Source organism: Embiotoca jacksoni, unplaced genomic scaffold, assembly GCF_022577435.1.
Source record: "Embiotoca jacksoni isolate LCO1_2020_lvr unplaced genomic scaffold, fEmbJac1.0.p SCAF_51, whole genome shotgun sequence".
NCBI lineage: Eukaryota > Metazoa > Chordata > Actinopteri > Embiotocidae > Embiotoca > Embiotoca jacksoni.
In genome coordinates this window covers 2,503,794-2,516,663 of record NW_027185405.1, presented here as the reverse complement: position 1 = coordinate 2,516,663, position 12,870 = coordinate 2,503,794, and the positions used below count along the sequence as shown (strand labels likewise).

General features: G+C 43.0%; 2 protein-coding genes across 2 annotated transcripts; both read left to right on the top strand.

Moving 5' to 3' along the window:
• Positions 1 to 2,310: 2,310 nt before the first annotated feature.
• On the top strand, positions 2,311 to 3,964 carry LOC138211947 (ladderlectin-like). The gene is made up of 6 exons (XM_069172156.1): positions 2,311 to 2,430; positions 2,507 to 2,542; positions 2,898 to 3,007; positions 3,104 to 3,238; positions 3,324 to 3,435; positions 3,661 to 3,964. Exons 1-6 carry the CDS (start codon positions 2,370 to 2,372, stop codon positions 3,723 to 3,725), a joined length of 519 nt encoding a protein of 172 aa, XP_069028257.1. The 5' UTR covers positions 2,311 to 2,369; the 3' UTR covers positions 3,726 to 3,964.
• A 1,118-nt stretch (positions 3,965 to 5,082) lies between these two features.
• On the top strand, positions 5,083 to 12,843 carry LOC138212026 (butyrophilin subfamily 3 member A2-like). The gene is made up of 6 exons (XM_069172268.1): positions 5,083 to 5,232; positions 6,449 to 6,796; positions 8,463 to 8,673; positions 9,467 to 9,531; positions 10,515 to 10,628; positions 11,066 to 12,843. Exons 1-6 carry the CDS (start codon positions 5,187 to 5,189, stop codon positions 11,656 to 11,658), a joined length of 1,377 nt encoding a protein of 458 aa, XP_069028369.1. The 5' UTR covers positions 5,083 to 5,186; the 3' UTR covers positions 11,659 to 12,843.
• Positions 12,844 to 12,870: the final 27 nt, after the last annotated feature.

The following is a 12,870-nucleotide window of genomic DNA, read 5'->3' as shown; positions in this document are numbered from 1 at the left end:
TTCATCGGCATCGTAAGGCAGTAAAATGAGTCCGTACGATAAAATCAGAAAGAAAAACACAACAGTAACAACGAGTCAGCGTCTTTACCAGCTGACCATCCTTTAAGAGGAACAGGAAATAAAGGAGCAGAAACGTACTGCCGCTAGACCAAAACCATGCAATAACACAAAGTTATCAATATGTTTGATCAGAGTTGTGCAACATGAAATAAGGCTAGTTTAACTGCTGCAGAATCAACTTCCCCAAACCAAGTAGAGAGCAGGGCCGGACAGATCTTCTCTCTGAACCCTGGGAGCCCCTCGGCTGGCAGTCAATACGCCACATGAACGCACTTTGGCTTTAGAAATAACACCAACGATTTAGCTGATATTTGAGAAAATAATCACACCGTTTAATCGATTCCTTGTAGTTCAAAGATTGACAGACAGCCGAGTTGTACTTGCTGCGTCATGACCAAAGCAATGCTAAATTAAAACTGCAAGCAGTGATGTACAGGCCCTCGCACTCCGGCGCGCCACCACCTCCCCGAAGCCGCCTCCCCAACGTGCAGCGCGCGAGGGACCTCGTATCCCCGCTTAAAGTTGCTATTTAGGGCCCGAGCACCGAGCATCGGTGTGAAAGCCCTGTTGTATTTGGTAAAAATGTTCTTGGTAGTTAGCCGTTGTTCTTCTCCTTACGTAAAGTGATTTTCCTTTTTGGAGGCTTTATCATATTCAAAAACTCATGAAAGTGGAAACACATTTGTTTACCGGTGAAAAATTTCGTATTCTAGTGGAGTCGCTAGTGGGCGTGGCCAAACGGCTCGAGAGCGCCCCCTAAAGAGATGCCCCGGCGGCCACATTTACCTAAATTCACCAAATCCGGTGGACACGTGTATCACACCAAGACGCACAAAAAAGTTACATTGCACCGTTACGTCAACTCGACAGGAATTCCACCATTTTGAATTTAGTCGCCATTTTGGGCGATTCTGACACGTTGTACTTTGTCGAACTCCTCCGAGGGATTTTGTCCGACCGACTTAAATTTAGGTTCTATGGATAGAAAACATGTTTGGGATTAAAAGTTATCAAAATAATTTGTTTTCATCGATGTGTGTGCCCGTGAGAGGCGGCCATTTTGAGCGTCTCGCCATGAAACTACGAGTTGCTTTAAATCTTATGTACATGGACCGACCTTCTCCAAACATCACAGGTATGATAACAGACGCGCCCTGAAGACCCCTGTGGGGTAATATTCGCTCTAGTCATAGCGCCCCCTGTTGGCCACTGGAAATGACACTTTTCATACTTTCACATTCTACGTCGAGCATGAACGTAAAGTCGGGTCACAATAACCTAAACATGTAGTTGATGATATATTGAGACATTTGTTTGACTTTGTCAATGGGCATCGCCGTGACGATGCGGCAAAGTTGGATGTCTCGCCGTGACACAGGAAGTTGATGTTTAAGGTCAAAGGATGCTTGAAACATCACGAAACGTGTAACACATCCGGCGTGGTGAGACTATACATCTGATATGTTTTAAGAGTCAGCGTGGCCAAACGGGTCGCCAGCGCCCCCTGCTGGAGACAGGTAACAAGACAAAAATATCAACTTTAAGTGGGTATACGCGGTCCCTCGCGCACTGCACGTCGGGGAGACGGCGCGCCGGAGTGTGAGGGCCCGTACATCACTGCTTGCAGTTTTAATTTTAATTGGTATTGTTGTTGTTAGGAAACATGTTTTCAAATGTTCTCTCATTCATGTTGCTGACAATCTGAATTCGAGCTTTTACACCTACAAATGAGCGGAAGGTCATTGTTGTGGGAGTCTGCAGATACCGTCCGGTCCGTGCAGTCAGTTTGAAATTAAAGGTGGCGGATCATTTGCATAGAACTCCACGCCTCATCATGAACGGTAGTTTTTAAGTGACATTTTTTTTTTTTTATTTCACTTTATTAATCCCCGAGGGGAAATTTCTTCACTACAAAAGGGGGGCTCTCAGGGGGGAGATGCTGCAGCAGGCTGCCACTAGCGCGGCGCCAGGTAACCTGACCTGAGGTGCATGTTTTTGGATGATGGGAGGAAGCCGGAGAACCTGGAGAGAACCCACGCAAGCACAGGGAGAACATGCAAACTCCGCACAGAAAGGCCCAGGACCGGATTTGAACCCGGAACCTTTTTTTGCTGTGAGGTGACAATGCTAACCACTGCACCACCGTGCCTCCCTAACCGTCCACGCCCTTTTGTTAGTTTCCTGTTTTTTTCTGAGAGATGACCAGATAAATACGAGCTGCTCTTCGTTTCCACACACAGAGAAGGTGGAAGTCTACCGGGCCGCCAGCACACTGTTTCATCATCTTCATTGTCTTCATCATCTCCAGCATGAGAGCGCTGACTGCATCTGCACTGTTGTGTGCCCTGACGGCTCTAACCAGAGCTGCTGGTGAGTATGAGGTGGGAAACAGATGTGTGGATGAACGGTAATGAACAGTCCATAACGTGTGTCTCAAACTCTGCAGCTCTTCTTGAAGCGAAGCCCGAAGGGGATCAAACAGGTCGGTAGCTTTTTCATTCTCTGAGTTTGTGTTCACTTCTCGGTTTTCACTGATTTGTGTTGATTTTTTCATTTTTCTGTTACTTCATTTTAAATTTGTGTTGTACTTCATTATGTTGTCTGCAGTTGATTTCTGTTACTTTGTGCTGCGTTACGTCAAGTTATGTTGTGTAGATGCATTACATTTTTTTACTGAGTTGTATTAAATGTTGTCGTATCATGTTAATTTATGCTTTATTGTTATTTTGCTACATTATTTGTGATACGCTTTACTTCAACATGGAGTTACATTTAAAGGCAATCAAACAACATTGCATTTAAAACAGTTTAAAAGTAGTTCTACATATTGTCCTCAGCTAAGAGTCACCTGGTGAAGAGGGCGGCGTCTTGTTTCAGCGGTTGGACCAAGTTCAACGATCGCTGCTTCCGCTACATTCCCAAAGCGATGACTTGGGCCAAAGCCGAGGTAACGACAGCGTCTTTAAACCAGCGCAGAATTGAATGATTTGCTCGATTGGAATATGAAACATAACTGACATCTTCATTCTTGTTTTCGTTGCAGAAAAACTGTCAGTCCTTGGGAGGAAACCTGGCGTCCGTCCACAACGTGATGGAGTACCAGGAGCTCCAGAGGCTGATCATGAGCGCTAGTTACGAGTACAAAGAGACGTGGATCGGAGGCTCGGATGCGCAGGAGGTATTTTAAACATCACTTCACACCCTTTACCTCAACAAGACTTTTAATTCTCATGTAATATTGGAATTCCTTCTGTTCCCTGTAGGAGAACATGTGGTTCTGGAGTGACGGAACCTCTTTCAACTATCAGGAATGGTGTGCTGGAGAGCCCAACAACCACAGCGGCAACCAGCACTGCTTAAGGATGAACCATGGAGGTAAAACAAAGAAAGTTTGAGTGATGTTAACATCCAGAAAAACGTGTGAATGTCTTCATGACTTAGGTATTCTTTGTTTTTGTCAAATCAGCTGGTGGTTAAAATAAACAGTCTTACAGATGATTGGTACCGAAGTGTATCCGTTGAGATGAGTCGTTCAGCAGATTGAGGTTTCGGTCTGTGTTGCGTTCACTGACTCCCGTGTTTTTGTTTTGCTACCTGTAGGTCAGAAGTGCTGGGACGACTATCAGTGCTTCATTAAAAAACCGTCCGTCTGCGCCAAGATGTGACGACTCCCCAGCTGAGGATCGGCACACCAAGACGTCCGTCGAAGACATCACATCTTTATTATTGAACTCTCGCCGCAACGCTGCTTAAGGAATGAAGCGACAAGTCGAACAAACCGGAGGGGGACTGTCTCTGAACGCGAGCCGACCGAACGGGTGGAAAACGGATGCTTTCTGCACAGCTTTATTCTGAAGGGTGAAATCGTCTGTTTGTGCAACAATAAAAAGCTTGAGCATCAAAACACGCTGGTCGGTTATTTATCTGTCTCTGTACTACATAAATCAAACTATGACAAAGAGTAAAATTGTACCGTTTAATTAACGCACGGATCAGACGACAAAAAAACGTCAAGTGTCGGGCCCGAATATGAACACCGGAAATGACTAACGTGACTTGTAGTGTGACATCATCGAATAACAGCGATGAGGCGTTTCAGCACGCAAACGAAAAGTCCAGCATGTCAGTTTTTGTGTTTTTTTTACTTGCCTGGTTTGATGTGTTGTTCGACCAATATGACGATAGAGTGCTTCACATAGAGCCTCTGCAGCTGCGATCGACATCTTGGTCATGACCCTCCACCCCGACGACACAGGAGCTCAACGCGACCCATCCAGTGGTCCTGGTTGCACTTGTAGTGCTGCCACGTCTCCTGACAAGGACACAGGAAGAATGTATGGCCCTTTGATTTAATCTGACAGAGGTACCAAATTTATGGTGTTTACATCCCACAAAATGATGCGTTTATCAAATGTCCCACAGAAAAAAACTGACCATGAACGCTATATATGTATGTATATATGTATGTATAGTATTATTATAAATTATTATTTAATTAAAATTAAAAAACAATGTAGGGTATAAACACAAATATATCAATTAGCTTCCGTTACAGTGTCCAGTATCAGACCAGCCAACATTCAGTAAACTAAGTTAAACAAACCACAGTTCAACCTCCTTTAAAAAAACATACGCCACATCTAAACATCCCAGAATAGCATCAGATTCCGACCTTGTGCTTTTTCTGGGGGCGCCAATCCCCTCCTCTCCGTTTGCGCGACAGGAACAAAAACTTGTGTCTTTCAAAATAAAAGCATCTAAAATGAAGACGGGAAACGTACAGCGTGAAAACTCTAAAGTACAAAATAAAACAGGGGAATTATCCTTTTAACAAGGCTATCCTTCACTAGAGGTAAAACATAAGTTGGGTTATTTACACTTACATCATTCATGTTTATTCATCCCTATTTTCAAAGCCTGGCTCACTAAATCATTGTTACTGTCGATGTTTTCTTTATGTTACTCACTATTTAGCTGTAAAAGGAAATTTCCCACTGATCCTGAACGCACCACATGAAACCGAAAGTACCGCAGTCATGCTCCACTGACCGACTTTAGAAGAGCGGCAGGTTGTTCTCCAAAAATCTTTTTTTAAATTAGAAAAAGGTGACTTTTGTCCTTTGGGGATGTTTCATCGTCTTTTCCTGAACGTCATCCTGCTGGTTCTGTCAGGTAAGAAAAGGAGCTGCATCACATGACTACTTCCTGAACTTCAGCCCCATTAAAAGTTACAAATTCAACTGATTTTGTGGCACACTTTGATTTCTAATCTGATCAGAGTAATTCAAACGTGATTAAAAATATGCAAAAAGTTACATGTATGTGTGTTTTTCACGGAGAACGTTGTGCACCGATGAGGCTTTAAATGTCTGAACATGTCATTTCTTGGAGCTGACTCAGTCCTGTGATGAGTTTGCAGCTCATTTGAATACTTTTCTCTCTGCAGGAAGACAAAACAATCACGTTACCATTAAATGTACTGCTGAAAGTGCCTGTGTGAAGTTTGCATCATGATTTCTGACGAAAAAAGAAAAAAGGGTCAAAATCCAGATCTGATAAGAACCTTGTTGACAAAAGTTTTGTTTTCCCTGAAGTCAAAGAGGAGAAAAAAAACGTATTTATTCATGAATGTGAATTAGAGTTAGTCAGGTGACAGAACCACAATACTGTCGAGGTGGAAACGTACTGAAGGGAAGGTTTTATAAACCTGCCTCGACCTGCTGGCTTTATGATCTGTGCTTCCAGTCGGTCCCGATTCTTCTCCCACTCCTGAATACTTGTGACCCGTATCATGGCACACCTTAGAAAAGCACCAGATTGTGCAAGAGAGAGGTAGAAAAAAAGAAAAGGCCATCTAGGGCGTGTGATTCAGGCCTCAGGAGGAAGCAGGAGAGTTTTCTGTTGTGTGTGTGCCTCTTGGTATTTAGATGAACAGCTCGATAGTTTAGCATAAAGACTGGAGACAGGAGAAGAATCTAAGCTGGCTCCGTTTGGAGGTAACAAACCTGCTTCCCAGCAGCTCCGACTACAAACCTAATGATTAATTAATAAACGACCTCCCTAACCTAACCTAACCTAATGTGACAAGAAGGTTCAACAAAGTCAGCGTGTGTCTGGTAAAGAAACAGTCCGTCAGCCTGAAACCACAACCTGCTATTTGTACACTTACAGTTCAAGTTTTTTTGTCCAGAGAAGATGTTGCATCATAGTTAGTGCCTCCAACATGGTGTTCTTCTCTGCATTCAAATTAAACCCAACATGGCGTCGTTTAAAATGGCCGACTGGAGGTTTGATAACGTCCATTCACAAACTGAGAGGAGACGTCACGGCGGATCATTTTGTGTACGAGACAAGATCGAATTTTGTTGCAATTTCTTTGTTTTTGCAGGTGATTCGTCCGTTCGCGGTCAACCAGAGCAGGTCGTGGCCTTTGCCGGCAGACATGTCGTCCTGCCCTGCAGTTTTAACATCACCGAGGGAAGCACCTTTCCGGTGGTGGAGTGGTCCAAGGAAGGCCTGGAGCCGAACGTGGTCTTCTTGTACCGGGACGGCCGTGAAACCCACGAGGAGAAGAACTCGGCCTTCATGTACAGGAGCAGCCTCATCGCCAAGGAACTGAAAAACGGGAACGTCTCGTTAAGGATCGCCAACCTGCGGACGTCTGACGGCGGGATGTACAAATGCATGAAGCTCTGGATGGACGCAGAGGAGGTCCACATGGTGGAGCTTGTTGTCGGTGCGTTTAGTCTACTTTATTGGTCACCAAAAACCTGCCTCCTCTTTTCATGGAGGAGGGTCCAAGTCAGAGTCCTGCACCTGCTCCGTTCGTTCAGGTCCAACTGGTGGATTCGTTCAAAACAAAGTCCAATCTGACCCGATCCATCCGACCTAATGTCATGTCGGCAAAAGGAAGGATTTAAGAAGGAAACATCCATTTTGTATCGTTGGTTTTCAGTCTCTCTTATGTAACATTTAAAATCACGGTCATTCGACAATCTTACAACTTAAAGACATCACATTGTGTTCTGGTGAATCGTTACGGCCTGTTTCATTATTTTTTGACATTTTATAGATTAAACTGAAGAGAATCTACTGATAGGAAATAACAACTAGCTGCAAAGCTTGTTACAAAAACAGAAAAGCAAAGCTCGAGCTGTGATTATAGAATTTTTTTAATATAATTAGAAGGTTTGAAATCACCTTCGGTTTTTAACTCCAATTCGATTGTTCATTAAATAATGTTCATCCTGTTCTGACTCATTTCTGAGGCTAAAAATAAATTTGAGAGTTTCACTCAAAGGATGAAATTCAGGCTGAGAGTACAAAGTGGGTGCAGGTGTCCGACTTGGTAGGTAGGTAGTTACTTTATTAATCCCCAAGGGGAAATGTTTTCACTACAGCAGCATACAGGAAAGCAATAAAATAATAATAAAATAAAAAAAGCAATAAAATAATAATAAAATAATAAAAAGCAATAAAATAACAGTAAAAAAAATATTAAATATAAAATGCACAGTATATACAGTATAGTATATATCTATATATTTTATATACAAACAACCAAGAAACACAGACAACAGTGTTATTGTTGTGTGATGGATTTTGCCAGAGGTGAGTTATTGTACAGTCTAATTGCAGTGGGCAGGAATGATCTCCTGTATTAGGAATGATCTCCTGGATCTGGAATGATCTCCTGGATCAGGAATGATCTCCTGTATCAGGAATTATCTCCTGTATCAGGAATGATCTCCTGTATCAGGAATGATCTCCTGGATCAGGAATGATCTCCTGGATCAGGAATGATCTCCTGGATCAGGAATTATCTCCTGTATCAGGAATGATCTCCTGTATCAGGAATGATCTCCTGTATCAGGAATGATCTCCTGGATCAGGAATGATCTCCTGGATCAGGAATGATCTCCTGGATCAGGAATGATCTCCTGGATCTGGAATGATCTCCTGGATCAGGAATGATCTCGAGTCGACTCATCCCCTTCTTGTAGACAGCGTTGATGTTGGTCTTCCAGTTCAGTCTGTTGTCATGGACACACCAGGTACTTGTACTCCTCAACCATGTCCACCTCCTCTCCCAGAACTCTCAGCGGTTGTGGAGCCGTCGTCTTCCTGCTGAAGTCGACCACCATCTCTCTGGTCTTGGCTACGTTCAGGAGCAGGTCTTGGTCGAGCAGGTTTAACTGCTTTGTTATTAACCTCATAATAAGCAGTAATCTTTTATCAAATGTTGAACTTCATTAGTTCTATTTGAGACGAAATGGCTTTTTTTGAGTGTTTCCCACATTCATGTTGAAACCAAGAACAGACTTAGTTGTTCGGGAAATAATGAGCGAAACGTTGAGTGGAGCGTTCACAAGTCAAATCTTGAATAATCCTCGTTCTTGCAGTTGCCGTCTCGGATCCGAAGCTGCGGATCGTTCGGTCGGAGGACGGAGGAGTGACTCTGGAGTGCGAAGCCCGCTGCTGGCAGCCGCAGCCGGACGTCCGCTTTCTGGACGACGGAGGAAACGACATCCCCGCCGACGACCCAGAAAGAAAAGAAGAAGCCGGCGGATGTCTCACCACGACAAGAGTCACTCGAAAGAGTTCCACAACCAGGTCGGACTTACATCACAAATGTTCCACCTTTAGATTCAAAAGGTCGTCTTGTGCCTCGTGCTTGTTTCCCTCTGCCAAACAGTCAGGAGTCAGTTGGGACGGATGTGAAGTAACATTGACCTTTGACCTCCAATCTCTAATCAGTCCATCGTGATGTCTAAGTGAACTTTTGTGCCGAATTTGAAGCCGTTCGCTCGAGGTGAGAAATCACATTAATGAGACGTGCAACCTGAAAACATGAAGCCTGCAGCCACGACCGTGGCAACACCTCAGGAACATCTCCAGGGAGTTCCTTCAAAAGTTGGCACAAACCTTCACTTGGACTCAAGGATGAAGTCAATAGGTTTTGGGGGTCAAAGGTCAATGTTTGTGGCCATAACTCCAAAATTCGTACACTAAATGTGTCAACATGTGCGTGAAGCATCCACCTTTTACAATCTGTAGCTTCTTTGGCACAACAGCCAGATTTGAAGCGTCACCTGCTGTCATGGCAACAACTTGGAGGGGAACTGTATCTCAGTGGCAGCCGCTAGAAAGTGTACAGGAAGTGCTGCAACTCGACGGTCTGGTGGAGGGAAACAACCACGAGCGGGCAACTCTAGTTTCAACGATAAGGCTGCTTTGATACGGTTTTTTCGATGTAAGCCGCCAGTTACAAATGACAAAAAAGATAGAGGCATTTTACATCAGTGTGTCACGAACTGCAAAGCTGTTGTTTTTTGTTTTTCCATAAGAAAACACAAAATATAAAATAACCATTTTAAAACCTAATTTGATGTATGTTTCTTCACAGTGTCACCTGCAGAGTTCACCTGTCGGCGTTCAACCAGACCCGGGACGCGGTGATCTTCATACCAGGTACACAGGCGCTGTTCCACCTGGTGGAACTCAAGCTTCATGTGTAGGAGCTGGTTACAGTCGGTGGGATGACGTCTGTAGTGACTATCTGCTTTATTTATAAAGCCACTGTGGTGCTGCTGTTCAAGAACTGTCGTGATTTCAAACATGTCCAGTTTGTTCATAATTACATCAAGATTTTTCATTCACATTAATGTAACTCACCGTTCGCTGATCTCTGACGAAACCAGACAATATTTCACAAAAGGGGAAACAACGAACAACCGCATGCCTTGTGTTAAATCATCCAAACCTGCAGCTGATCAGCCACGACTGCCCTCAGTCTGATGTTCTGGAGGCGCCACCTAGTGGTCGGAGGGATAAACAACAAATATATGCAGCAGATAAAACAAAATGGCTCCAGCTATTTCTGTCAGCTATCTTAATGGAAATGACCATACTTGCCCAAATGTAAATCTAGTTTTTGAATTTAAATGTTTTTATAATTGGGCATCAGCGACTTTTCAGGACAATTTCAATAAAAAAATGTATAAACTGCAATTTAACCCCTGAGTCCCCACCATGTCAGCCAGAGTATGAAAGATATTTTTTAAATAACATTGAATTCCATTTCCACATAAAAATTCAAGCCTGTTGTGCATAGTTAAGTTAGTTATCAGGTGTTTTTTGCTTCATTTTTTTAAATCGGTTTATCCTGAAAACAATGTGATAAAAAAGTCAATAAATTCATGCATTTTGTTATCATTGATATCTTTCATACTCTGGCTGACATGGTGGGGACTCAGGGGTTAAATTGCAGTTTATAAAAAATGTATTGAAATTGTCCTGAAAAGTTGTTAATTATACGTGATGATTCCTGTAGAAAGCTTTTAGTAAAATAAGATTATACTGAATGTATCTTCATATTTGGTCCTCGTTGGATTTGTTGGAGCCATTTCTTTGACGTGCAACACATTTATTTTAACTCTCTCTGTGATTTTCAGCGGACTGCATGAGGTCCTCCACTTCCAGCATCGCCATCGTTGTGGGAGCGACGCTCGTGTCTCTCTTAGTTGTAGCTACTTTTTCTGTGTTATGGTGGAAGTGCTGCAGATCTAGTAAGTCAGAGTTGGAAAAAGATGGTAAAAGTGCAAACAGAGTGACGTTCAGTGGCTCAGAGCTGCTGTTGTTCTCTGCCTTTGTGACGTGACATTTTGTAGTGACGCACAACTGCCAGTAGATGGCAGACATGCTCTGAAACATGCTGCGCTGCCATTCAGTTTCTAACTGATATAACTCTTAATGACCTTATGCTTGAGGTCAGTTGGTCTGTGTTAATATTTAAGCAGATATTCTTTACATTTTGTGCGGCTGCTCGTATTTCTTAGCTCGTCTGCCTTCTTTTTTTGTCGTGTTGCCACATTCCCAGATTTCAACAATTAATTTGGTCGCTGTAATGTTCTCATACTTGAATAGAAACTGTAGCTAAAGATCCAGGTTGTAAAAAACAATGTCAGCGTTGCTAACAGCACGTCTTCTTGTGTCCACACAACAGTGAAAAAGGGATCAGTTCAAAGTCCGATGAGCGATACCTGTGAGAAGCAGGTCCTCCTTGACAACGATGAAAACACCATCGTCGAGGAGCTGAACAAGAAGGTGGCCGACCTCGAGAAACGTCTCCAGGACGAGATCATCCGCCAGTACAGGCAGCCGACGATTCCCGGGAGCTGCCTCAAATCCACACCGGATGTCTCAAAACCCCGCGAACAACGTGACAACAGCTACCCTGAGACCAGCGGCCGCGATCCAAAACCATCGGCCTCGACCAGCAGTCACCCTTCAAAAACTGCCACCGTACCCCAAAGAAAGGCTCCCAAATTTGACATACAAAAGCAAGTCAGCGATTCAGGACTCGTCCCCCCAATCCTGAGAAGCCATAGCTTCAGCGGTCCGGCTGGTCCTTCGTCCCCTTCTTTTTCAACCAGCACCGCGGAGAAGAACCCGGCCCGCATCCAGCGTTCAATGAGCGAGTCCTGCGCCCAGCGCAATCACAACGGCCCGCCTCAGCGCCGAAACTCCGTCTCACTTCCAACGTCCGCTCTGTCCACAAACCGCTATCACACCCTGGAAAACCTGCCTGAGGAGTGAAGACACGTCAGAGAGGAAACAAAGCGAAAGCGAGTTTCCCCTCTGGATTCCCCACGACCAAATTAAAGACTACATTTCAGATACTCCAAACATAAACGGGGTTATAGGATTTTCTTTTTTGCAGGTTGATCCTTTTTAAAATCATTTTTCTAAGTACGATAAAAGATAGGTTTTTTTTAAAAAAGTAAGCTTTTTCTGTCGGACCTCAAGTATGAACTACATTCTTCAAACTTTGGTTAAAACCACAGACTGTATGCAAAAATGAATGTAGCTTCTGAGTAGAAGTGCCTTAAAGTGCAATACCCCGGAGGACCACTAGGGCAAAAAAAAGGGGACGATGCCGACGGTCAGACACAAGGCTTGAAAACATCTGTTCACAAAATAATTGGGGATGTCACGATGGGCTAACAAAAAAAAAATCAAGCAAACAGTCCGAATGAATCAAATAAAAATGACTTTCTTTTCTTTTGGTAGAATAACATTCAATAGAAACTCAATTTACTGAGCAGCAGAGATGCTGATATGGAAGTTTTGTTACCTTCAAACTGAGCCTGGCTAACTGTTTCCCTCTGTTTCCAGTCTTTATGCTAAGCTAAGGTAAACTAGGCTAACCTCACACAGGTTTGGTTCTTCTGACGTTCGATAACTGTGATTTATTTTTTCTGCAGCACTTGTCAGTCAAAACGTTCTGACCAGGGCCTGAAATATGGTGCTCATGATTCAGGTGTTATTTTTCATGTATATATACAAAAACATGTTTAAAAAATGGCCGAAATCAAATCGAGTGTTCACATTTCCAAGAAGAATTCAAACCAGCTCAGACTTCAGTTGCACTTTAATGTCATAATGAAATGTCTTTTTCATGCACATTTTCATGAAAACTGCCTGAAATGGATATTTATGTGCACATTGTGTCACTTTTGCAGAGCATTTTTATGTAAAAATAAAATTGGATCAGCATTATTGGATCAATATTTGTTCAGTATTGTTATGGTTTACACTAATATTTTATCTCTGGGGTTGTATGAAGGGTTTCTTTTCTTTAAAACATGTTTTTACTGGTGATTTATTAATTTGTAACAATACATTTGTGTAAACAGAGCTTTATATTTTTGTGGGGGTTTTTATCTGTAATTTTGTAAGTCCACTACAATCTTTTGTGAAATGAAATAAACATCTTTTATTATTCAATTTGAGTGTCGACTTCCATCA

Excerpts from the sequence above, each read along its gene's own strand:
- LOC138211947 (XM_069172156.1), top strand. The coding sequence starts at position 2,370 with ATGAGAGCGCTGACTGCATCTGCACTGTTGTGTGCCCTGACGGCTCTA. Across the intron at positions 3,008-3,103 it reads TGACTTGGGCCAAAGCCGAG|AAAAACTGTCAGTCCTTGGG; the intron begins GTAACGACAGCG and ends TTTTCGTTGCAG. Across the intron at positions 3,239-3,323 it reads GAGGCTCGGATGCGCAGGAG|GAGAACATGTGGTTCTGGAG; the intron begins GTATTTTAAACA and ends TGTTCCCTGTAG.
- LOC138212026 (XM_069172268.1), top strand. The coding sequence starts at position 5,187 with ATGTTTCATCGTCTTTTCCTGAACGTCATCCTGCTGGTTCTGTCAG. Across the intron at positions 5,233-6,448 it reads CATCCTGCTGGTTCTGTCAG|GTGATTCGTCCGTTCGCGGT; the intron begins GTAAGAAAAGGA and ends TTGTTTTTGCAG. Across the intron at positions 6,797-8,462 it reads CATGGTGGAGCTTGTTGTCG|TTGCCGTCTCGGATCCGAAG; the intron begins GTGCGTTTAGTC and ends TCGTTCTTGCAG.